Below are 25,818 nucleotides of genomic sequence, written 5' to 3' on the forward strand. Positions count from 1 at the left end.
AAGCAGGAGAGAGGAGGCCAAGATCAGGGACAGGAGCGTGACGTTGAGGTCAGAGGTCGGGGTGGGGCCCGGTGGGGCGCATGGGACCTGCAGGTCGGTGATGATGCTGTGCTGGACATCCTCCTTCTGCTCGCCCAGGAAGTGGAAACTCACAGCATTGAGCGTGTAGGAGCGGAGCTTGTACTCCCGCAGGAGCACCTGGTGTGGGGGAGAAGGCCATGGAAGGGGCACCCAGGGGTGGACACCAGCCCCCGGCCCCCTGGCCCAGCCCACCTGCAGCATGTCCATCTGTACACGGCCCCCGGCCCAGCCCACCTGCAGCATGTCCATCTGCACGCGGCCCGCCATGCTGACGACCTTGCTGTCCCGCCGGCCTGTCTGCCTGGACTGGAAGGACGAGTCCCGGATGGTGGAGCGCAGGCCGGCCACACGGCCCAGGAAGGGGAAGGCCTCCACCTGCGGGAGTCAGCCAGGGCCTGTGGGTGGGTCTGTCCCACTAGGGCTCCTGCCACAGACCCCAGCCATGGAGCCGAGACCCCAGGTCCCTCTGCCCAGCGCGTGGCTGGGCCCACTGTGGCCTCAGGTCATGGCAGAGAATGGGAGCGAGTATGTCAGCTCCGGTGATGGGTGTGAGTGTGAAGACCTCTCTGGGGCCGCTCAGGATGACAGACCGAAGGGGGCAGAATGGAGGTCGGCGGGAGTCTGGGGGAAGGTGAAGCTGGGCTGGGGTGGCAGGTGGCTGTGGGGTGAGGTTCTGGCCCTGTGACTGGGGGAGCTTCACCCAAGATGGGGCGGAGGAGGAGGGGCCGATGTAGAGCAGACTGAGGGGAGGGTGCTGAGCTTGGCGGGAACTGGGGGCACCCAGGTGGGCCCACAGTGGAAGCCAGCCTGGGAGTCAGTTCTGGGGTCAGTAGACATGGCAACAGAGGCAGTGAGCCGAGGGTGCTGGGACCCCAGGAGGGCCATGAGCAGCCTTTCGGGTCATGTGGGGGCCCAGACAGGAGGGGGAAGCTAAAAAGGAGGCAGGCAGGGGCCAGGTAGAAGGAGTGGCGTAGCCTGTGGGGATGGAGGGGTACAGCCTAGCTGGAGCAGGGGGTGAGCAGGGGACAGGGGAGGGGAGAGAGGGAAGCAGCAGCCAGGCAGAAACCCCAGGCTAAGGCAGGGGCTCAATCCTGGAGCTGCTGCTTTCATCCTCACAGTCAGCCAAGCGCAGGAAGCAGGCAGTGGGCCCACTGCTGTGTCCCTGTGTGTGCTCACCCAGGGTCAGAGGCGTGGTCAGAGGGCCCTGGCCCTCCTTCGTCCCTCCTCATACCCTCCACACTTTGGCAGGTGCCGGGCCTCTCCTCACTAACCCCCAAGCGGCCTCTCCTCACTAACCCCCAAGCAGGGCAAGGTGAGAGGTGGGTTTCCCAGGCTGCCTCGGCAGTGGAATGCAGAGGCTGAGGGTGCATGGGGTGAGAGGAGGGCCTGAGAGGGGACAGGGAGGCAGTCCCCCACCTTGAGGGTCTGGGCCCGGGCGATGAGGTAGGGAAAGTCGAAGTTCTGAATGTTGTAGCCGGTGATCACGTCGGGGTCCATGATGCGGACAAAGGTCGCCCAGGCCTGGGGGAGCACACGGGGGTTACCTGGGCACCCCCATCTTGGGCTCCCACCCCCACCCAACTGAGAGTTATGTCGGCATCCAGGGGCCAGGCCCAGGTTGGCTTCCACCAGGGACCGGGTGGGAGCAGAGCCAAGGGCGTAGAGGCGGGTCAAGAACCGTGGGGGCAGACTGAGAGCTGCGGCACAGGCAGGGTGGGGGCACCTGGAGCAGCTGGTCCTCCCGCTCGTAGCTCTGCACCTTGGCACCCAGGATGGGGGCGCAGGGCTGCAGGGTGAGTGCCAGGCGCAGGAAGGGCTCCGGCTCACCCCAGCGCAGGCCCAGAGAGCAGATCTGGATAACGGGGTCCCGCTCCGGCTCAGGGAAGATGCCTGCACAGGGAGAGGGACTCAGAGGACCTGGTCCCTCCCTCACCACTAGGCTGTGCCCTCCCAAGCGGTTCAGTCCTCGCACCCTGCCCTCCACCCTGGGCGTCTGACCCGAACTGCCTTCCCAACAACTCGTCTGACCTTCACGCAGAAGCTATAGGGACCTGATACCAAAACACTCCCCCAGCCCCCATGACATACACACCCACCAGGGTCTCTGCACGCCCTCTGTCCCCACCTCCTGCCCTGGCCTCCTTGCCTCTCAGCTCCAGCTGCACTCCAGGCCTGGTCCTGCCTGTACCCCGGCAACTACAGTCTGGCACCCTCTCCTCACTTCTGACCTCTTTATGGGCTTGTCTACTCCCCTTCAGGCCCTCCCAGACCACCCTGCCTCACACAGCCCCCTACCCTCCACTCCCCTGCATTTCAAGTCCCACAATAATGTCTCTACTTCTGGCGATTCCAGCGATGGCCCCTCTCTGCTAGCTCAGGACGCACAGGGACTCTGATGCCCCTGTCCCCCTGCTCTCCCCCAACCTGGTCCCTCACTTTTGCCCAAGGGTGGGAACCCAGGCGGCAACCCAGGCCTGGACAGACCTTTGCGACCAGCACACTCGATGTCAAAGCTGAGCACACGCAGGGGTGCAATCCGCTGCCAAGGCCCCTCTGGCGGGTGGCTGACCACATCTGACCACAGCACATCGGCCTCCAGCTGGCACAGTGTCGCCTAGGGGCCAGGAAGGTCAGTGGCAGCTGGTCTGGTCCCCCACCTCCCCCGACCCCACTGCAGGGCGTCCGCACCTTCCCCTTCCCCTCGGGCCTCAGCTCGTATTTGCCAGCGGGCAGTTCCAACCAGTTGCAGCCCACGATGTCCGAGTCCACCATGAACCTGTGGGGGAGGGGACTAAAGGTCAGTGGACACAAGTGTACCCAGGGGACACAGGGGTGCTGTGGGAACCTACCTGATCTCGAAGTCCACATTGGCCTCGTAGGGCGCGAAGCTGGGGGTGCCGAGGCCGGCCACGCGGAGGCCCTGCTCTAGCAGGCGACGGGCGGGGGCCAGCAGGCGTGGCAGGGCCAGTGTGATGCGCAGGAAGGACGAGGGGCCGTGCCCGTGGTACCCGAACATGCCTGTGGATACAGGAGGCTGGTACCAGCCCAGCAGGCCCCCACCCACAGGCCCGGGACACACACTCACTCTCGCGCGTGCACAGTTCCACAGCCAGCACCGGCGGCCCGGTCAGCTCCTTCCCACTGCGCTGGTCCCGGCAGATGGCAGCGGTCAGCTCTCGCTGCAGCTCGGCCAGGTGCTCAGGCCCAAAACCTGAGAGTACACAGCAGTCAGAGCCAGTAGGGGGTGGGGTGAGGGTAGGCAGCCTGGGGGCAAGAGGGGGTGCTAGTGGCTGCTTACCGGGGGGCGCCGGGACATAGAAGTAGGGTGCGAAGCCATGGATGTGGCAGCAGACAGAGACGCCGGTGTCAGTGACCCCAAAGGCGCGGAGTACAGGCGCGGAGTTGACAGCCGGAGGGGGCGCCCCAGGCAGGGGCCGTGCGGGGCCTGTGGTCAAGGGGAAGGCAGGGGGCTGTGCTCAGATCCCTTAGGCTTTGCCTGCCCTGCAGTGTGACCCTCGCCCCCTGAGCTGCCAACGGGCTCCCTGTCCCCACCCTGGCCCCCCTCCAGTCCATTCCCCACCGCACAACTAGGGAGCCTTCTGTTGTCTGTTTATCTCTATCCATCCATCCTCTGAGCCCTCTGAGTGCAGGCTGTGTGCACTGTGCTCCTTGAACACGTGACACTGCCATGTCTGTTTTCTAAAACAAGGATATCCACTTATGTAACCACCTGAACTGCAGTTATCAAGTTCAAGCAATGTCACACTAACACTGATATACAGCTTACAGTCTATATTCCAATTTTTTCATATGTCCCAATAATATCCCTTTTTCTCCTCCCTTGCTAGATCTCATCCAGGGGCATTTGTTGCATTTAATAACCATTTAGTTGCTCTTTCTTCTTCTTCTTTTTTTTAAATTGTGGTAACATATATACAACATATATTTCCCCTCTCAACCTCTCTCAAGCATACTATTCAATGGGATTAATCAAATTCACATACTTGTAGTGCCCCCACCACCTTCCATTAACAAAATTTTCCCATCTTGGGTGGCTCAGCAGGCAGAGTTCTTGCCTGCCATGCTGGAGACCTGGGTTCGTTTCCCGGTTCCTGCCCATGTATTAAAAAAAAAAAAGTTCCCATCTTCCCAAACATACACCCTGCACCCATTACACATTAACTCTGCATTCCCCCTGCCCCCACCCCTGGCAACCTGGACTCTAATTTCTGTCTTTACGAGCTTGCTTATTCTCCAGTATTTTCTTCATAGCTACCATAGGACTTAAATTTAGTGTCCCACATCTGTAACAATCTCGTTTGTTTTCATACCAACATAACTTCAGTAATAAATACAAACTGTGTCCCTATACCTTTCCTTGCCCCCACCCTTATTTATCCTTCTTCTCTAATTGCATATTTAAACATTATGAGTCTAAAACCACTGACTTATCATTTCATTTTGTGTAGAAGGTAAAAATGGGGTTACAGACCAAAAACACAGTAATGCTGGTATCTGTACTTACCCTGTTGTTACCCTCACTGGAGACCTTTGCTTCTTCTTGAGGCTTTGCTCCATGGTCTACTGCCCTTTCCTCTCAACCTGCAGAACTCTCTTCAGCCTCTCGTGTAGGGCAGCTCTAGTGGTAAGAGACTCCCTCAACTTCTGTTTATCTGGGAATGTCTCCATCTCTCCCTCAAATTTTTTTTTTTTTTTTTTTTTGACATGGGCAGGTTCCGGGAATTGAACCTGAGTTTCTGGTATCGCAGACAAGAACTCTGCCACTGAGCCACCATCGATCGCACCACCCTCTCCCTTATTTATTTATTTATTTTTGGGCATGGGCAGGCACCGGGAATTGAACCCAGGTGTCCAGTATGGTAGGCAAGAACTCGGCCTGCCCTCTCTCCCTCATTTTTGAAAGACAATTTTGCTGGAGTTAAGAATTCTTGGGTGGCAATTTTTTGCTTTCAGCATTTTAAACATGTCATCCCACTGCCTTCTTGTCTCTATGGTTTCCAGTGAGAAATAAGCACTTAATCTTATCGAGGCTCCCTTGTATGTGACATGTTACCTCTCTCGTGCAGCTTTCAGAATTCTCTCTTTGCATTTGACAGTTTGATTATAATATTCTGCATTGTGGGGTTTATTTGGGTTTAGCCTGTTTGGAGTTAGCTGGGCATCTTGGATGAGTATATTCATGTCCTCCGTTAAATATGTAAAGTTTACAGCCATTATCTACTAGAATAGTCTCTCTACACATTTCTCACTTTCTTCTCTTTCTGGGATTCCCACCACGTATATATTGGTAAACTTGATGGTGTCCCACGTTCCTCAGGCTCTGCTCACTTTTCTTCATTCTTTGTTTTTTTCTGCTCCTCAGATGGAATGGTTTCAATTAAAATTCACTGATTGTTCTGCCAGTTCCCATCTGCTGTTGGACCCCTCTAGGAATTTTTCATCTCTGTTACTGTAGTTTTCAGCTCTGTTTGCTTCCTTTTAATATTTTCCCTCACTGTATTGATATTCTCATTGTGTTCATCTATCATTTTCCTGATTTCCTTTAGTTATTTGTTCATGTTTTTGTTAAGCAATTTGAGCATATTTAGGGTTATTTTTAAAGTCTTGATTGTTTGATTCTCCCTGTTGTTTCCTAATGCTTTAATCTTCTCCTTTACCTAGGCTATTTCTTCCTGTTTCCTTGCATGTTTTATTTCTTTTGCTGAAATCTTGACATTTTGGTATTTTAACATGCTATCGTTGGAATTTAAACCTGACAGCATCTGTTCCTTAAGACTATCCAGCTAGTGTTATGACAGAGCTTTTCTTGAAAGCCATGGGGCAGGCCTCACTGTGGAGCGAACAAAAAAAAGAGACGGAAACAGGAAAACCCCTTTCCCATCTCTGCACACTGACCTGTGCAAGTGCTCTCCTTCAGGGCTCACCCACGCGGCAGTGCACAGCTGCCCTGGCCTCCCCATGCACGGGCCTCACCTTGACCATACACGGGGCCCTAGGGATTTATCCACTTGCACAGTTTTGAATGTCCTCTCCCCGCGAGGAGGCAGCTTCCTTGCTATCCCAGGCCCTGCCCTGCAGGTCCCACCACCACAATCCCCTGCCTCAGGTGGCATGACCTGACTGCTCTCCCCTAGCATTTTGGAAGGGAGTTCTGAGCCACCTTCCACAGGCAGAGCAACTTCTGGGACAGCAGGTTCCTCAGCCCTCCATCAGACAGACTGGGCCAGACAGACAGGCTGCCAGCAGGGGCCCGAGGGTTACTCTGCTTCCTCTGGAGCCGGGACCAGGGATTCACAGTGGGAGCGTGGGCCACCTCTGCTGAGCCCGGGATGGGGAAGGAGTGGTGGGACCTGCTACAAGATCCTACCACTCTTAAGAAAACTTTCTCTTAATTTGGAAATTTTCTTAATTTTCTAATTCTTAATTTAATCACCCTGTTACTGCAGTTCTTTGAGTCTTCTTGAGCCATAAGAAAGATGTTTCTGCCAGTTCTTGCAGGCCTTTCAAAGCTCCTGTGGGGGGCCCAACCTTGAAGCATCTCACCCCACTTTCTCAATGGGGCAAGCCTCACTGTGCTTCTAATCTGTGTTTCTCTAACAGAGAATGGCACTCATCATTTTCTCATCCATACAGCCTCTCTGATCAAGTGTCCAAGCCTTTTGTCCATTTTAAACTGGGTTACTTGTTTTCTCACTGCTGAGTTTAATTATTCTTGCAATATAAGTCTTTTGTCAGATATGTGGTTTCAAGTTTTTTCTCTCAATGTATAGTGTCTTCATTCTCATACAGAGGGAGCCTTTTAATACTCAAGATGGGGTACATCTCTCTGTTGCTCTCGCATACCATACTTCCAAGCTTGCTTCAACAGGAACCAAAATCTTTGCCTTTGCCAACAAGATCTCATGTGACCTCCCTGCCACCATCCTTGATGCTCACTTCCTGGCTTCCCGGGGCCAGCAACACTGGTCTCCTCCTTGCTGTTCCTTAAGCACATCAGACCTATTCCCTCCTCAGGGCCCTCTGTCCTGCATCTCTCCTTCCCTAGGTTTCCCCATGGCTCCTTATCGCCTCCTCAGAGAGGCCTTTCCTGATCCCCGTGATGCGAAGCCCAGCACTCCCCATCTGCTTTATGTTATTCCATAACCCTCACCTCCTGACATTTCAGTTCCTGTCTCTTCTTCCAGAAAGGGAGACCTTGAGAGCAGGGCCCTGTGTGCCTGGAATAGGGCCTGGCTCAAGGTAGGTGCCTGGTAGTTCCTAACTGACTAGATGGGTAAATGGAAGGGTGGGTGGGTAGGTGGGCTGATGGGTGGGTGGACGGATGAGTGAATGGACAGGTGGACAGATGGGAGAGCGGATGGATGGAAGGATGAAGTAGACAGATGGATGGATAGACAGGTGGGTGGATGGGTAGACAGATGGGTGAGTGGATGGACGGAAAGATGGGTGAGAAGACAGGTAGAAGGATAGGTGGGTTGACAGATACACACGAGTATGACTATTTGGATGGGTGGACAGGTAGGCGGATGGACTGCCAAAACACACATCCCTCAACTCTGCAAGGAGTCAGTGCTTCTCACCTCCAGGCCTCAGCTGGAAGATGCTCTGTGTTGGCTGAAACTGTTATGTACCCCAGAAAAGCCATGTTTTCTCTCCTAATCCAATCTTGTGGGAGCAGACCTATTGTCTAGGATGGAAACTCTGACTGGATTGTTTCCAGGGAGGTGTGACATACCCACTTGTAGGTGTGGCCTTTTGATTAGATGGTGATGTGACTCCACCCATTCAAGGTGTGCCTTGATTTGTTTACCGGAGTCCTTTAAAAGGGAAATATTTTGGAGGAAGCTCAGATCCTTGGAGAAGAGTTGCTTCGGAGCCAACAGAGATGTAGATATTTGGAGATGCCCGGAGTGCTGACAGAGAGAACAGATGCCTAGACAGGGATGTTTGGAGATGCAGAACCCAGCAGACATTGCCATTGCCATGTGCTTTCCATGAGATGCTAAGCAAGCCAGAATCCAGAGTTGTGTCCTGGAGGAGCTAAGTGAAGGCCCAGAGATACTTAGAGAGAAAACCACTGGCATCAGAATCGGGAAGCAATGGAACAGGGAACAAGGACCACCAGATGCCAGCCACGTGCCTTCCCAGATCAGCCTTTCTTGGGTCAAGGTATCTTTCTCTGGCTGCCTTAGTTTGGTCATTTTTATGGCCTTAGAACTATAAACTTGCAACTTAATAAACACCCTTTTAAAAAGCCATTCAATTTCTGGTATATCGCATACTGGCAACATCAGCAAACCAAAATACTCCCTTTCCTCCAGAACAACTTCCTAGACGACTCCCCCCATTCCTCCAAGTCCTTGCCTATCCCTCTGGACACGACCACTCTGTCCCTTTCTCTTTCATAGCTCTAATTACTGGGCCGGGACCACCTGTGTCCATGCACCCCCAACAAGGCTCCAGGATCCCTCCCTGCAAACTCACCCACATAATGGTCGATCTCCAACTGCTGAAAGATGAGGGGCTCCGTTTGGGGATCCAGTGAGGGTGGGGCAGGCCGAAGCCAACGGGGATCAATGTCTGATGGGGAGAAGTAGCCTGGGAGTGGGGAGAGAAGCAGGGCTACATGGAGTCATGTTCTTCCCTCCAAAAACAGTAACTACCTCCCATCCCAAGCCCCGATCCTCTGGATGGCACCATCTGCAAAATGGGAATTTAGGTGAAAATGGTCCACACCAGGCAGGGAAGCTCGAGAGAGAACATCAGGTCAAGGATCAGGGGTCAAAATGGAGGCTGCGGGTAACAGAGGTCACTTACTGGGACACTGAATGGGCCAGTGGTCGGGATCAGGGTGGGGTCAGGGATAAGACAGGGGATGCAGGGCTTCCTGCTCCAGGCCTCACCGCCTGCGGCCCCCTCTGGGAATGGCTGCAGCTCCTCCTCCTCCTGCTCCTGCAGCCTGTGCTCAGCTTCCATCTCCTCCATCAGCGCCAGCTCCTCCTCGAACTGGGAGGGCTGCAGTGCCTCATCCTCATCCCACAGGTTCCCACGGGCGCGCTTTGGGGGCACCCCAGGCCCTGGGCCTGGTCGCCGCTTGCCGTCCATCCTGCTGGAAGTTGGAGCGCGTGAGGGCCCTGACCAGAGGCCTCCTTTCCCCTGACTTCTCCATGGCTTCCGGGGCCCTGCCATGCCCACGAACCTTTGAAGTCCCTGGAGTGACCGACAATGACACAACTCTCCCCCTACAGCTCAGGGATACCAACACACTCCAGCGGCTCATAACAGCTCAACAGTAGAGCAATCTCCATTCCCCACTCTAGTTTCACCTTCTCACACGTTCCAGCCCCACATCCTCTTTACCGGCCCCTTGCAGGGCCCCTCATCTCTTGCCCTGCACGCCCTCCACCCTCTCTCCCTATCACAGACTTGGTCCTTAGCAAATCCCTTTATTTCCCATAAACCTCTTGTTTCTATGCCCTTGCCGGCCCCAACCTTCATTGGACAGCCGGTCAGTGGTTCCCTCAGGCTGGCCAGTGTACCCCATGCCAGGGAGTGACCTACCGAAACATGGATCTGCTCGGTCCCTCCCTGGGATCAAACCCTTTGGAGGCTCCCCGTCACCCTTAAAAACCACAGCTTTTTATTTCAAAATAATTTCAAACCGATAGAACACCTCTATACCCTTCACCCAGACTCCCCAACTGTCAACACACTGCTGGATTCGCTTCATCAGTCAGTCTCAGCACCACCCCCCCACATGATATGTCCACGTCACATTATTATGTTTTTTCTTTTTAACTTTTTTTTTAATTGTATAATAGAACATATAAACAAAGCAAAGAAAGAAAAAAGCAATAGTTTTTAAAGCACTCTTCAACAAGTAGTTATAGGGCCGATCCAAGAGTTTGTCATGGGCTACCCTACCACCCTCTCAGATTTTTCCTTCTAGCTGCTCCAGAATATAGAAGGCTAGAAGGAACACATATTTTCTATTACCACAATTGACTTTTTTTTTCTTTTTTGAGATAAATAACATGTATACAAAAAAGCAATAAATTTCAAAGCATAGCACAACAATTAGTGTAGAACAGATTTCAGAGTTTGGTATGGGTTACAAGTCTACAATTTTAGGTTTTTACTTCTAGCAGCTCTAAGATACCGGAGACTAAAAAAAATATCAATTTAATGATTCAGCACTCATATTCATTTGTTAAACCCAACCTTCTCTGTAGAACTCCACCATCACCTTCGATCTTTCTATCCCACTCTTTAGGGGTGTTTGGACTATGGCCATTCTAACTTTTTCATGTTGGAAAACCCCATAGTATGGGGTAGGGAGATGGAACTAGCTGATGCTCTGGAGAGGCTGGGCCCTCTAGGTTTCCGGCCTTATCTGGTCGACTCTCTGTTTTTCTGAACCATTTTTGGGAGTTGCAGACTTCACTCCCTTCACCCCTACAAACTTGAGCGTGTATCTCTTAAGAACAAGGCCATCTCTTAAATCAGTAAGCATAGCACGATAATAAAATTCAGGTTGTTTAGCCTGGACACGATAATACCAGATAACAAAGAGTTTGTTTTCCAGTTTCTCCAATTGGCTTCAAAATGCTCTTTATAGCACCCTGTCCACCTACTCATCCACCCAGATCCAAGGAGGGATTCAGTCAGAGAAAGAGAGAGAGTGCACGCACGCGACTGCTATTTTTTGGGGGGGGGGGGGGGGGTGGACATGGTCCAGGAATCGAACCCGAGTCTCCCACATGGAATGCAAGCATTCTACCACTGAACCAGCCATGCACCCTTCCTTTTTCAATTTTTTAACCTTTTTTTAATTTTTAAATTTGTTTTAACATAACAACATACGAACACGAACATTCTTAACATATGATCATTCCATTCTTGGTATATAATCAATAACTCACAATATCATCACATAGTTGTATATTCATCATCATAATCATTTCTAAGAACATTTGCATCAATTCAGAAAAAGAAATAAAAAGAAACAAAATTCATACATACCATACCCTTACCCCTCCCTTTCATTGATGACTAGCATTTCAATCTACTAAATTTAATATTTCCCCCACTATTTATTTATTTTTAATCCATATGTTTTACTCATCTATCCACAAGGTAGATAAAAGGAGCATCAGACACAAGGTTTTCACAATCATACAGTCACATTGCAAAAGCTATATCACATAATCATCTTCAAGAAATATGGCTACTGGAACACAGCACTGCATTTTCAGGCACTTCTCTCCAGCCTCTCCATTATACCTTAACTAAAAAGGTGATATCTTTATAATGTGTAAGAATAACCTCCAGGATAACTGCTCGACTCTGTTTGGAATCTCTCAGCCATTGACATTTTATTTTGTCTCATTTCTTTCTTCCCCCTTTTGGTCAAAAAGGTTTTCTCAATCCCTTGATGCTGAGTCCCAGCTCATTCTAGGATTTCTGTCCCACATTGCCAGAGAGGTCCACACCCCTGGAAGTCATGTCCCATGTAGACAGGGGAGGGCGGTGAGTTTGCTTGTCGTGTTGGCTGAGAGAGAGGCCACATCTGAGCAACAAAAGAGGTTCTCTGGGGGGTGACTCTTAGGCCTAATTTTAAGTAGGCTTAGCCTATCCGTTGTGGGGATAAGTTTCATATGACCAAACCCCAAGATTGGAGGCTCAGCCTATTGCTTTGGTTGTCCACACTGCTTGTGCGAATATCAGGAATTCTCCACATGGGGAAGTTGAATTTTCCTCCTTTCTTGCCACTCCCCTAAAGACACTTTGCAAATATATTTTTATTCACTGCTCAAATCACTCTGGCACCCTTCATTTTTAAGTTTTCTTAATTGTAACTTCTGAACATTTCCTTTTTGGGCATACTTTGATAAGACAGAGTGACATAAAAGTATACATTCTCTGGTGGACTAAAGAGTTGAATTTATTGAAATTGGTAATTGTATTTGGTTTGGTTAGAGAATGTTCTGAGGAAATACTAAGTATCTAGGGGTAAGTGGCCATGATGGATGCAAGGTATTGTGAGATGGTTTAAAGGAAAAGTGCTTGTGTGTGTGTTACACACCCACACATGTATACATATCCATGTGCACAGAGTGAGGAATGGGGAAAGGATATGTGTGCTATTCACAGAGTAAACAGGGTAAAATGTCAAAGCAGATGAATTTGGTAAAGGGTTTGCAGGTATTCTTTACTAGTCTTATTCTTGAACCTTCCAGCAGGCTTGAAATTATTTTAAAAAAGGCCACATCCCGCAGCGTCCAGGGTGAGGCAGAAGGGACCGTGGGAATGGGAGTCTGACCCCAGAAACAGTCTGGGAGGGAGGCAGGAGGGCACAGGTCGACCACCCTAGGTTCATGTGAACACCCTAGGTCCCCTAAGGGCGCCCTTTGTCAGTCTCGCCTTTGTCCTTTCAGCGGCACCCCTTTGCCGTGGAGCCCCCACAAGCCTGTCCGGCTGCATGCCGCCTGGGGGTGTCCCTGGGAGGGCACAGCAGGCGGGCGGCTTCCAGGACATGTCAGCGAGAGGAAGGTATTCACTGTGCCCCTTGGACTCTCTCCTGACAGCTGGAACCTGGATGTGGGGACAGGGGTGGCCCTACCTCAACATGGAGACGAGGGCCATGCTCCACAGAACACAGGCTTACAGGATGGAGGAGGTGGCAGAGCTGCCAACCACCTGTGCTCCTGCCCACCTCTGGACCATGATGTGGAGAAAGAAGGTTGCGTCTCATCTGAGCCACCCAACTGTAGTCTTGGCTCCTTGTTGAAGCACCTTAAAAAACATGGCAGGAAAACTTCTGGCCTGGGGAGGTGTTACCCACCTCAGCGACTGACATAGCGTGGGCGCCCCCAGGATGCTGTTCTGAGCATGAGCAGCCGGCAGCCTGAGTGTGTAATGCCACTGACACGTCACTCTTGGACAGGCAAAATGCATCTGTGGTGACAGACATCAGATTAGTGGCTACTTCTGGGTGGGAAAGAGCAACTTGGAGAGGGCATGAGGGGACTTTCTGGGTGGTGGAAATGTACTAGACCTCAAACTGTGCACTGGAGAGCTGTGTAGACAACCAAAGCTGTGAGTAAATTGTACCTCAGTTAAAAAATAAAAGGGTGGAGGCCACAATCCCACAGGTAGGAATTTATGCTACAGGTCACCTAGGAAAACTGCATTTACAAGGTTATTTCCGGCAGCTCTGTTTGAAATCACAAATGTCTGGAAACCACCTAAATGTCCTCCCCCAGGGGACGGTTTAATTCTGTTCAATGGAATACTATGCAACTGCATAAAGAAATGAGGAAGCTCCCTACATCCTGAAATGAAGGAACTAAAAGACATATTGTTAAGCATGTAAAGCAAGGTACAGGCTATTGTGTATTTAGAATGCTACCTTTGGTAGTAAACACTTTTTAAAGATGTAAAATTACTGGTCTGGACTCCTCAAAAATGTCAATGCCCTGAAAGGAAAAAAAGAAATAAAAGAATAAAGGTTGGGAAACTATTCTAGCTTCAAGAATTCTAAGGAGATGTGATGTAAATGCAGCAGGTAACCCTGGACCGAATCCTGGGTCACAGATCAGAGCGGCGCCAGCAAGGCCCTTACTGGGGGCAATGGGGACCCTGAATCAGGACTATCTGCAGGTGGTAGCACCATCCCAGTGTCCAACACCGTGGCGATGAGGTCTTCACTGGAGTGAAAGGTCACACTGCCCGTAACCAACTTCCACAGAATTGAGCCAAAGAAGGAACAGAAAGAAACAACATGTGTGGCTTTCTGTGGGTGCGTTTAGATAAAGCGAAGGAAGCAGCAGGCAGGCACGTAGTGAGTCACGGCCAAGGGCAGAAGGGTGCTCATCAGACAATCCTGCAACTTTTCTGCAGGGTCAACATTTTCCAAAATAAAAATTCGGAGGAAAATAAGTAAAATAGAAATAATAGCAGGAACTTCTGGGAAGATGGCTGAGTAAAGTACCTCGAGATTAGCCCTACTCCACGGAAAAGTTAGAGAAGGGACAGGAGGGCGACTGAGGCAGCAATTTGGAAGTGTGGCTGACCTGGGAAAGTCTTCTGCACCACACGTGGCATCCAGGGTTGCAGAGGCTGAGGGAATGAGAGGCAGAAAGCTGGAGCCTGGTGTGGAGGTGCAGAGCTTGTGGGAATGCACGAATGGGAGACCAGGATTAGGAAGTAAGCCAGGCCATATTCCTTGGGCGCACTACCCTCATCAGCGCAGCCCTGTGACTGGTAACTCACCCCACACCCCATACACCTGAACCCCATCACCCTCTCCTATTCCCCTCACAACAGGAGCCCCACCCCACCAGCCCCCAGTGCACATACCTACCCCACAACCCCACCCCAAGTGCAGCCCAACCCACCTCTCCTACACCCCTCCCAAGCATTACCTCCCCCTCCCTGTTCCCTGCAGGGTGTTGCCAATGCATAAAGGCTGCAGGCACTAAATCTCCATACCTAGGCTACCCCCCCCCATAGTGTCACATAGCCTCATCCCCCCCATCCCTGAGCTCAGCGCATCCCTTTACAACATTCCCAGGCCCACACGTGTGCACAGGTCCCCAATCACATCATTCAGCTCTGCAAACCACACTCTATAGCAGTCTAGAATCATGCATGCGCACAGCCCTCAGCCTCCCCTCCCAGCTCTGAGAAAGCTGCACAGCTGGGTAACATCTGCCCCCAATCCACAAAGGCATAATGCTGACCTGCTGCCACAGCATGCGCACAAAGGGCCCTGTGCCTTAGACCAGCGCACCCCAGGGTTACGCCCCCCCCAGACCAGTGCACCTGCACAGCGACATTCTCCCTGGCCACTGGGCATCCATGTTCACAAGCATCAGTGTAACATCCGCAACCTGCCCCCACACCTGCCCTGAAACAAATCACTGCACTGAGTGCCCCACCCCGTGCCTGCTCCCTGCTGTACAACCATCCTGCAAACACAAGACCTTAAACTACTGAAAGAAATCAACTCCCAAAGTAAATCAATAAAGATATTTACATGCGACAAAGACAGCAGAAGATCACTAAGCATATCACAATGCAGACAGATATGGCCCTGCCTAATGACCAAATTAAAACACCAGAGGAGGCACAGACGTTGGAAACACTAATCATAGATGTTCATACAACTCTACTTAATAAAGTAAGTGGGATGGCAAATGACATAAAGGAGATCAAGAAGACAGTAGAAGAGCACAAAGAGGAATCTGAAAGAATAAATAGAAAAATAGCAGATTAAGGCTCTGTTGACCAAATAAAAAACATACTAGAAGCACACAACACCAAATCTGAAGACACAGAAGAAAGAATAAGTGATACAGAGGACAGGATAATTGACTTTGAAGATTCAAGACAGCAAATGGCAAAAAAGATGGAAAAAATAGAATGGGAACTCAGGGAAATGACAGACAAAACAAAGCACACAAATATAAGAATCACTGGTGTTCCAGAAGGAGAAGAGAGGAGTAAAGGGCTAGGAAGAGTAGTTGAGGATATAGTAGGGAAAACTTCCCAACCCCCACAAAGGACATAAACATACAAGTCAAAGAAGCCCAAAGAACTCCAAAAAGAATAAATCCAAATAGGCCTTCCCCAAGACACATACTAATCAGTCTGTCAAATGTTGAAGAGAAGCAGAAAATCTTAAAAGCGGCAAGAGAAAAACAATCTACTACATAAAAGGGAACTCAAATAAGACTGAGTTCAGACTACTCAACTAGCACCCTGGAGGCCAGAAGACAGTGGTATGATATATTCAAGATGCTGAAAGAGAAAGACTTCCAGCTAAGAATTCTGCACACAGCCAAATTGTCCTTCAAGATTGAAGGAAAGATTAAAGTTTTCACAGACAAAGAAGTCCTGAAAGAATTTGTCAACAAGAGACCGGCCCTACAAGAAATACTAAAAGGAGTTCTGCTGGCTGAAAAAAAAAAGACAGGAGAGGGAGGTCTGAAGGAGGGCACAGAATTGAACATATCACTAAGGATAATTTAAAGAATAAAAAGAGAAAGTAGGAAAAGAATATATAGATCTGACAAATAAAATTAAAAAGATAAGATGGTGGAATCAAGAAACGCCTTTTCAGTAATAACTTTGAATGTTAACAGACTAAACTTACCAATTAAAAGATACAGAGCGGCAGAATGGATTAAGAAACATAATCCAGCTATATGCTGCTTACAAGAGACTCATGTTAGACACAGGATACAAAGAGATTGAAAGTGAGAGGATGGAAAAAGATTTTCCATGCAAGTTGTAACCAAAAGAAAGCAGGAGTAGCTATACTAATATCAGACAAAATAGACTTTAAACGTAAAGACATCGTAAGAGACAAAGAAGGACACTGTATACTAATTAAAGGGTCAATTCACCAAGAATTGACAATCAGAAGACAAATCAGAAATGTTTATGCTCCCAATCAAGGAGCTCCAAAGTACATGAGACAGACATTGGCAAAACTGAAGGGAGCAATAGATGTTTCAACAATATTGGTAGGAGACTTCAATACACCACTCTCCTCTATACATAGAACAACCAGACAGATCAACAAGGAAAAAGAGAAGTTAAATAACTTGATAAATGAATTAGACCTAACAGACATATATAGGTCATTGTACCCCAAAGCACAAGGATATACATGCTTCCCTAGTGCTCATGAAATATTCTCCAAGATAGATTATATGCTGGGGCACAAAACAGGTCTTTATAAATTTTAAAACATTGAAATTATTCAAAACACTTTCTCTGATTACAGTGGGATGAAGCTGGATCTCAATAACCACCAAAGAACGAAAACATTCACATATATTCACAAATATACGGAGATTAAATAACACAACCAGTGGGTGAAAGAAAAAAATGCAAGGGGCATCAGTAGCTATCTAAGAACACAACCTATCAGAACTTATGGGATGCAACAAAGGCAATGCTGAGAGGGAAATTTATTGCCTTAAATGCCTATATTAAAAAACAAGAGGGCGGGCCGCGGTGGCTCAGCGGGCAAAGTGCTTGCCTGCTATGCCGGAGGACCTCGGTTCGATTCCCGGCCCCAGCCCATGTAACAAAAAACGGAAAAACAAAATACAATAAAACAAGAAAATGTTTAAAGATGTTTCCCTTTCTTCCTTCCTTCCTTCCTTCTATCCTTCCTTCCTTCTCTCTGTCTTTCCTTTAAAAAAAAAAAAAAAAAAAAAAAAAAAACAAGAAAGAGCAAAAGTAGACAACTTAGCAGCACTTCTGGAGGAAATTGAGAAAGAACAGCCAACTAACCCCAAAGCAAATAGGAGAAGAGAAATAATAAAGACTAAAGCAGAGATAAATGAATGGGAGAACAAAACAATAGAAAGAATTGATAAAACTAAAAGTTGGTTCTTTAAGAAAATCAATGAAATTGATGGACCACTAGCAAGAATGACAAAGAAAGAAAGAGAGAGGATACAAATAAACAAAATCAGAAATGAGAAGGGGTCCATTACCACAGACCCTGAAAAAATAAAAGAAATCATAAAAGGATACTATGAACAACTATACGCCAACAAACTAGACAACTTAGATGAAATGGACAAATTCCTGGAGACACACAAGCAAGCTGCACTGACTCAGGAAGAAATAGAAAATCTCAACAAAACAATCACAAGTAAAGAGATTCAATCGGTCATCAAAAATCTTCCTACAAAGAAAAACCCAGGGCCAGATGGCTTCACAGGGGAATTTTATCAAACATTCCTGAAAAAACTAGTAACAATCCAGTGCAAACTTTCCCTAAAACTTGAGGATAAAGGATCTCCACCTAACTCATTTTATGAAGCTAATATCATTTTACTGGGTAAAGTTGCTACAAGAAAGGAAAACTACAGGCCAATCTCCCTAATGAACATAGATGCAAAAATTCTTAATAAAATATTAGCAAATCGAATCCAACAGCACATTAAAAGAATTACACACCATGACCAAGTGGGGTTCATACCAGGAATGCAAGGATGGTTCAACACAAGAAAATCAATTAATGTAATATAGCATGTTAACAAATCAAAAGGGAAAAATCACATAAGCATCTCGATTGATGCTGTAAAAGCATTAAACAACATCCAGCATTCTTTTCTGATAAAAGCATCCCAAAAGATAGGAATCAAAGGTAACTGCTTCAATATGATAAAGGGAATATATGAAAAACTGATAGCCAGCATCGTACTCAATGGAGAGAGACTGAAAGCTTTTCCCCTAAGATCAGGAACCAGACAAGGATGCCCACTGTCACCACTATTATTCAACATGTGCTAGAAGTTCTAGCTAGAGCAATAAGGCAAGACAAAGAAATAAAAGGCATCCAAGCTGGAAAGGAAGAAGTAAAACTCTCACTATTTGCAGATGATATGATTCTATACTTGGAAGATCCTGAGAAATCTACAGCAAAGTTACTTGAGCTAATAAACAAATTCAGCAAGGTGGCGAGATATAAAATTAATGTGCAAAAATCAGTAACATTTCTATACCCAAGCAACGACCTAGCTGAGGAATCAGATAAGGAAAAAATTCTATTCAAAACAGCAACTAAAAGAATCAAATACTTAGGAATGAACTTAACTAGGGGCGTAAAGGACTTGTACACAGAAAACTACATAACACTGCTAAAAGAACTCAACGGAGATCTATATAGGTGGAAAGACATTTCCTGCTCATGGACAGGAAGGCTAAATATACTTAAGATGTCAACTCTCCCCAAATTGATCTATAGTTTCAACACAGTACCAATCAAAATTCCAACAACCTATTTTGAAGATTTTACTACCAAATTCATCTGGAAGGGAAAGAGACCCTGAATAGCTAAAAGCATCCTTAAAAAGAAGAACAAAGTGGTAGGATTAACACTCCCTGACTTTAAAACCTATTATAAAGCCACAGTGGTCAAAACAGCATGGTACTGGCACAAGGACTGAAGCACTGACCAATGGAATTGAATCAAGGGTGTGGAAATAGACCACCAAATCTACGGTCAACTGATTTTTGACAAAGCCCCCAAATCCTCTGAACTGGGACAAAATAGTCTTTTCAATAACTGAACATGGAAGAACTGGATATCAATAGCAAAAAGAATGAAAGAGGATCACTATCTCTAACTAGCAACATAAAGCTTCTAGAAGAAAATGTAGGGAAACATCTTCAAGACCTAGTAATGGGAGACAGCTTCCTAAACTTTATACCCAAAGCACAAGCAACAAAAGAAAAAATAGATAAATGGGAACTCCTCAAAATCAAATGCCTCGATTTCACCAGAAAAGAAGCTGAAGAGTACAGAACTTTGGGAGAAGAGCCAAGTGATGCTTTCCTATGGAATCTTCTTCAGAATCTAGTTGGCCTCATTGTCTCCTATGGTTTGGGTCCTGTTCGTCCTCCAGAACAACTACCAAATAACCAGAAATAGTACAGAACAGCTCCTGGGGCCATGTCAGTGACCGGACACACAGCGTACCCCAGTCTGGACCAGCTGGACCGGCTGTGAGCCCCACTAGAACCGTGAGTTCCCCAAGCCATGGTGGCCGATGTCCCTCCCCAATAGGCGGCTTCCCAGAGGGGAAAGGAAAGAGACTTTACCAGCAGCAGGGGCTGAGCCTGGCCAAACACCAATTGTGGAATTAATTAACAAATTCTGACTACTAAAAATAGGCCCCCAGCTCAGGTGATCCTGGTCAAAGCAGAGGTTGCTCATTTTTACCTTGGCGCCAAGGGGGCAGGGCTGACAGAAAAAGAAAAAAATGAAAAAGGAAACAGATTTTTGTGGCTGTGTTTCTACAAAGGCTTGACAGCCTTTGCATACAGCAGCAGGGCTTCTCAGGCTGCAACTGCCCCAGGCATAGGCAGAAACAAGCTTGTGTGAGGGCTTGTCTGGAGCCTGTGCCTTCCCAAGGGGAGGGGTGAAGCCCAACTCAGGTGGAATCCCTCCCTCAAGGAATTCAGACATCAGGGCTTGGAAATTTGAAGCCATTAAAACCAGCCTACAACCTCTCCTCTGTCTCCACCACTCCCCCAGCAGGGAGAGTCTGCCAAAGTTAAAGGTACCACATCATCTTATACTGGTGGGACCTGCAGGCAGACAAGCGCCACATACTGGGCAGGATAAGAAAAACAGAGCCCAGAGACTTCACAGGAAAGTCTTTCAACCTGCTGGGTCTCACCCTCAGGGAAAACCGACACAGGTGACTCTTTCCTCCTGATAGGAGGTCAGTTTGGTCTGGGAAAATCCAGCTGGGGTCTATAATACCTACGTAGACCCTCCTAAGGGTAGGGGGGAAAAGGCACCATACAAGCAAGGCAAGAAACAAGAAAACAAGAACTAAAAATTCTCTGTTAAACAAAACCTAAGCTAGAGGTCGAGATAAAACTGAACTGAATGTCAAAGAACAGATAGACAACAAATTCACCCAGCAAGAAAACCCTAGGTAAAAGAAGTGAAAGCAATCTCCAGAATAAACTAATTAAGGTAATTAAATGCCTAGATGCCAGCAAAAAATAACAAATCACACTAGGAAAATTGAAGATATGGCCCAGTCAGAGGACCAAACCAACAATTCAAATGAGATACAGGAGCTGAAAAAATTAATTCAGAATATATGAACACTCATGGAAAACCTCATCAAGAAACAAATCAATGAATTGAGGGAGGATATAAAGAAGGCAAGGAATGAACAAAAAGAAGAAATGGAAAGTCTGAAAAAACAAATCACACAACTTATGGGAATGAAAGGTGGTAGAAGAGATGAAAAAAACAATGGAAACCTACAATGAGAGATTTCGAGAGACAGAACATAGGAATAGTGAACTGGAGGACGGAACATCTGAAATCTGGCAAGAAAAAGAAAATATAGGGGAAAAAAGGGAAAATATGAGCAGGGACTCAGGGAACTGAAGGACAATATGAAGCGCACGAATATACGTGTTGTGGATATCCCAGCAGGAGAAGAGAAGGGAAAAGGAAGAGAAAAACTAATGGAGGAAATTATCACTGAAAATTTCCCAACTCTTATGAAAGAGTTAAAATTACAGATCCAAGAAGTGCAGCGTACTCCAAAGAGAATAGATCCAAATAGATGTACTCCAAGACATTTACTAATCAGAATATCAGAGGTCAAAGAGAAAGAGAGAATCTTGAAAGCAGCAAGAGGAAAGCAATCCATTATGTACAAGGGAAGCCCAATAAGACTATGAGTAGATTTCTCAGCAGAAACCATGGAGGTGAGAAGACAGTAGGATGATATATTTAAATTATTAAAAGAGAAAAACTGCCAACCAAGAATTCTATATCCAGCAAAATTGTCCTTCAAAAATGAGGGAGAAATTAAAATATTTTCAGACCAAAAATCACTGAGAGAATTTGTGACCAAGAGACCAGCTCTGCAAGAAATACTAAAGGGAGCACTAGAGACAGATACAAAAAGACAGAAGAGAGAGGTGTGGAGAAGAATGTAGAAAGGAAGACTATGAGTAAAAGTAAAAAGAAGAGAAATTAGATATGACATATAAAATCCAGAAGGCAAAATAGTAGAAGAAAGTACTACCCGTGCAGTAATAACACTAAATGTTAACGGATTAAACTCCCCAATCAAAAGACATAGACTGGCAGAATGGATTAAAAAACAGGACCCATCTATATGCTGTCTCTACTCAAAGGACACGAGAGCAAGGACACAAATGGACATTTGCACACCAATGTTTATAGCAGTATTATTTACACCTACCAAGAGATGGAAACAGCCAAAATGTCCGTCAAAAGACGGGTGGCTAAACAAACTGTGGTATATACATGCGATGGAATATTATGCAGCAATATAAAACAGAATCAAGTTATGAAGTATGTAACAACATGGATGGGCCTTAAGGACATTATGCTGAGTGTGATTAGCCAAAAACAAATGGACAAATATTGTATGGTCTCACTGATATAAACTGACATTAGTGAATAAACTTGGAATATTTTGTTGGTAAGAGAGACCATCAGGAGATAGAAATAGGGTAAGATATTGGGTAACTGGAGCTGAAGAGATACAGATTGTGCAAAAGGACTGAAAAAAAAACCTCAGAAATGGACAGCACAATACTACCTAACTGTAATACAATTATGTTAAAACACTGAATGAAGCTGAATGTGAGAATGATAGACGGAGGAGGGTTGGGGGCATAAATGAAATCACAAAGAAAGACAGACGATAAAGATTGAAATGGTATAATCTAGGAATGCCTAGAGTGTATAATGATAGCGACTAAATGTACAAATTAAAAAAATGTTTTTGCATGAGGAAGAACAAAGGAATGTCATTACTGCAGGGTGCTGAAAATAGATGGTAATTAATATTTAAAAATTTCAAGTTATGTGTGAGACTAAAGCAAAAAATGTTTATGTGGTACAAATTTTATATTTTGACTAGTGAATCTCTTAATATAACTTATGTAGATAGTGGGTTGAACAACATAAGTACATGGAACCTTGTGTAGGAGATGAGATTTTGTTGGTTTGTCCAGAGTGATGCCCTGATGAATCCCAGAGTGATTTGATCAGTGAGTGGAAAAGTATTTGCAAAGTCCCCTTCAGAGAATGATGAATATGGGGGAAAATTCAACCTCCCCAAGTTGAATTCTTGATATTCTCACAAGCAGTGTGGACAACCAAAGCTATAGGCTGAGTCCCCAGTCTGGGAGTTTGTTCATATGAAACTTAACCCCACAAAGGATACATCAAGCCTACTTAAAATTAGGCCTAAGAGTTACCCCCAAAAGAACCTCTTTTGCTGCTCAGATGTGGCCTCTCTCTCCAGCCAATACAACAAGCAAACTCACCACCCTCCCCTTCTCTATGTGGGACATGACTCCCAGGGGTGTGGACCTTCCTGGCAACTTGGGACAGAAATCCAAGAATGAGCTGAGACTCAGCATCAAGGAATTGAGAAAAACTCTAGAATGAGCTGAGACCCAGCATTAAGGGATTGAGAAAACCTTCTCGACCAAAACGGGGAAGAGTGAAATGAGACAAAGTGTCAATGGCTGAGAGATTCCAATGGCTGAGTCGAGAGGTTATCCTGGAGGTTATTCTTACACATTAAGTAAATATCACCTTGTTATCCAAGATGTAATGGAGAGGCTGGAGGGAAGTGCCTGAAAATGTAGAGCTGTGTTCCAATAGCCATGTTTCTTGATGATGACTGTATAACGATTTAACTTTTACAATGTGACTGTGTGATTGTGAAAACCTCGTGTCTCATGCTCCTTTTATCTACCTTGTCAACAGACGAGTAGAACATATGGAATAACAATAAATAATAGGGGGAACAAATGTTAAAATAAATTTAGTTTGAAATGCTAGTGATCAATGAAAGGGAAGAGTAACAGGTATGGTATGTAAATTTTTTTTTCCTGTTTTCGTTTCATTTTTCTGTTGTCTTTTTATTTCTTTTTCTGAATTGATGCAAATGTTCTAAGAAATGATCGTGATGATGAATATGCAACTATATGATGATATTGTGAATTACTGATTATATATGTAGAACGGAATGAGCATATATTAAGAATGTTTGTGTTTCTTTCTTGTAATTTTTTTTAAATTAATAAAAAAACATCAAATGCTTCTGTACCTCAAAAGACTTTATCAAAAAGATGAAAAGGCAGCCAACTCAATGGGAGAAAATATTTGGAAATCACGTATCACATAAAGGTTTGATTTCCTGTATATACAAAGAAATCATACAACTCAACAACAAAAGAATAAGCAATTCAATTATACAATGGGCTAAAGATATCAATAGGCATTTTTCTGAAGAGCAAATACAGATGGCTCAAAAGCACATGAAGAGATGTTCATTTTCACTGGCTATAAGGGAAATGCAGATCAAGACTACAATGAGATACCACCTCACACCTATAAGAATGGCTGCTATTAAATAAACAGGAAACTATAAATGTTGGAGAGAATGTAGAGAAACTAGGACACTTAGGCACTGCTGGTGGGAATGTATAATGGTACAGCCACTATGGATGACTGTTTGGTGGTTCCTCAGGAAAGTAAATACTGAGTTGCCCTATGACCCAGCAATAGCACTACTTGGTATATACCCAGGAGAGGTGAAAGCAACGACACAAACAGATCTTTGCACACCATGTTCATAGCAGCACAATCCACAATCGCCAAAAGATAGAAACAAACCAAATGCATGTCAACAGACAAGTGATCAACAAAATGTGATATAAACATATGATGGGATATTACGCAGCAGTAAGACAAAATGATGCCTGAAGCACATAACAAGATGGATGAGCCTTTAGGACATAATGCTGAGTGAAATTAACCAGACACAAAAGGATAGATACTGTATGATCCCACTTTTACGACTAGCATAAAGGTATAATCAGAGGCTTAAAATACAGAATATAGGGGATTTAGAGACACATAGAAGCCAGAGATGGGTGAACCATTAGCTAATGAGGTTGAACAACAATGTAAGGGAATAGATAGGAGTGAAGGTGATTCTCTAGTGGGTCTACAAGTAATATTACCATATTGAAGATGAACAAGATTGAAAGGGGTTGTATAGACCTATATGTCCCACTGACTCTCACTAGAAATATGAATGAATTCTCGTAAGAATTACTTCAAAGATATGATTCTTGTATAAGGAGTGTTTAAGTCCAGGGTACAGGGGGAAATTGCTATTGCATGCTATGAGCCATGTTCAAAAGGAAGCCACCAGCTCTACCACAGCAGCAGTTGAGGTAAATAATGGGGTGAGGGACAAGAGCTAAGAGGAGGTTTAGATTTCCTACTTGGTGAGGTAGTGTTTATTGGTTTTCTGTCTCTTGGGAACAATGAAATTATCTAAAATTGAGTATGCTGATGGACTGTAGACTTTGGGCCCTCTGCATGATGCCTGATGAATGCTGGTGGCTGAAGGACGCACTGACGGAGAAGTAGAATGGTGGATGATGGTGTAGACTTAAGAACGAAGGTTGTGCTGCTACAAAAAGGAACAATGTTGTGAGGCATGCGTCCATGTGAATGAACATGTAGGACATTTGGTGAGACAAAATAGGCCAGAAACAAAAAAACAATTGCATGGTAAGAAAATGATCGTAAGAAAACAGGGGTCTCAATTGTAAGCTTTTAGAGCAGACACATTAAGCCCAGAGTGTTGATTATTATTTATGGATTCTGAGAGGCTGTTTTATATATTTAACTTCATATTTACAGATAAGAATGAAGCCGAACGGTTGAGGTTAAAGTAATTCAGAACACAGAGGTAAGGAAGACACTGCCTCTATTTTAGAACCACATATACTCTTTGAGCCCAATGGAAGAAAGGTTTATTTGATCTGGAACTGAAATCTTTCGTAGTGCATAATCTATTTCAACCTATCTGCATAGCACATTTAAACAACTGAAACACAGAATGAGAGGGGGTCTTTGGTCCTGTGTGGATGGATGTGGTGCCTGGATACATCCTACTGTATATTAACCAGATAATCAAAGAATATTGGCAAAGTTCCCTGAGTGGGGGGAGAAAGAATATGGAACTATTAAACCTTACCATCAGGGAATCCCCTGATATTGTGTCAAACTTTAGGGATATCCAAATCAATAGGCCATGCCCTCGATCATGAGGCTTACTCTTGTGAAGCTTATGCAGGTAGGAGAGA

At 46.1% G+C, this 25,818-nt stretch overlaps 1 protein-coding gene across 1 annotated transcript in view; it reads right to left on the bottom strand.

The window, feature by feature from the left end:
• The window catches only part of POLD1 (DNA polymerase delta 1, catalytic subunit), a 38,343-nt gene that overhangs the window by 8,114 nt on the left and 4,411 nt on the right, over window positions 1-25,818 (bottom strand). The window contains exons 2-12 of the mRNA XM_077130918.1: window positions 9,006-9,211; window positions 8,587-8,700; window positions 3,380-3,526; window positions 3,167-3,292; window positions 2,931-3,099; window positions 2,770-2,857; window positions 2,566-2,695; window positions 1,805-1,971; window positions 1,498-1,602; window positions 316-456; window positions 88-198 (exon numbers count right to left, since the gene is read on the bottom strand). Coding sequence (XP_076987033.1) covers window positions 88-198; window positions 316-456; window positions 1,498-1,602; window positions 1,805-1,971; window positions 2,566-2,695; window positions 2,770-2,857; window positions 2,931-3,099; window positions 3,167-3,292; window positions 3,380-3,526; window positions 8,587-8,700; window positions 9,006-9,207 — 1,500 coding nt within the window. The 5' untranslated portion in view covers window positions 9,208-9,211. The remainder of the gene's footprint in view (window positions 1-87; window positions 199-315; window positions 457-1,497; window positions 1,603-1,804; window positions 1,972-2,565; window positions 2,696-2,769; window positions 2,858-2,930; window positions 3,100-3,166; window positions 3,293-3,379; window positions 3,527-8,586; window positions 8,701-9,005; window positions 9,212-25,818) is intronic.

The sequence above is a fragment of the Tamandua tetradactyla genome, chromosome 16, assembly GCF_023851605.1.
Source record: "Tamandua tetradactyla isolate mTamTet1 chromosome 16, mTamTet1.pri, whole genome shotgun sequence".
In the NCBI taxonomy this organism is placed as follows: domain Eukaryota; kingdom Metazoa; phylum Chordata; class Mammalia; order Pilosa; family Myrmecophagidae; genus Tamandua; species Tamandua tetradactyla.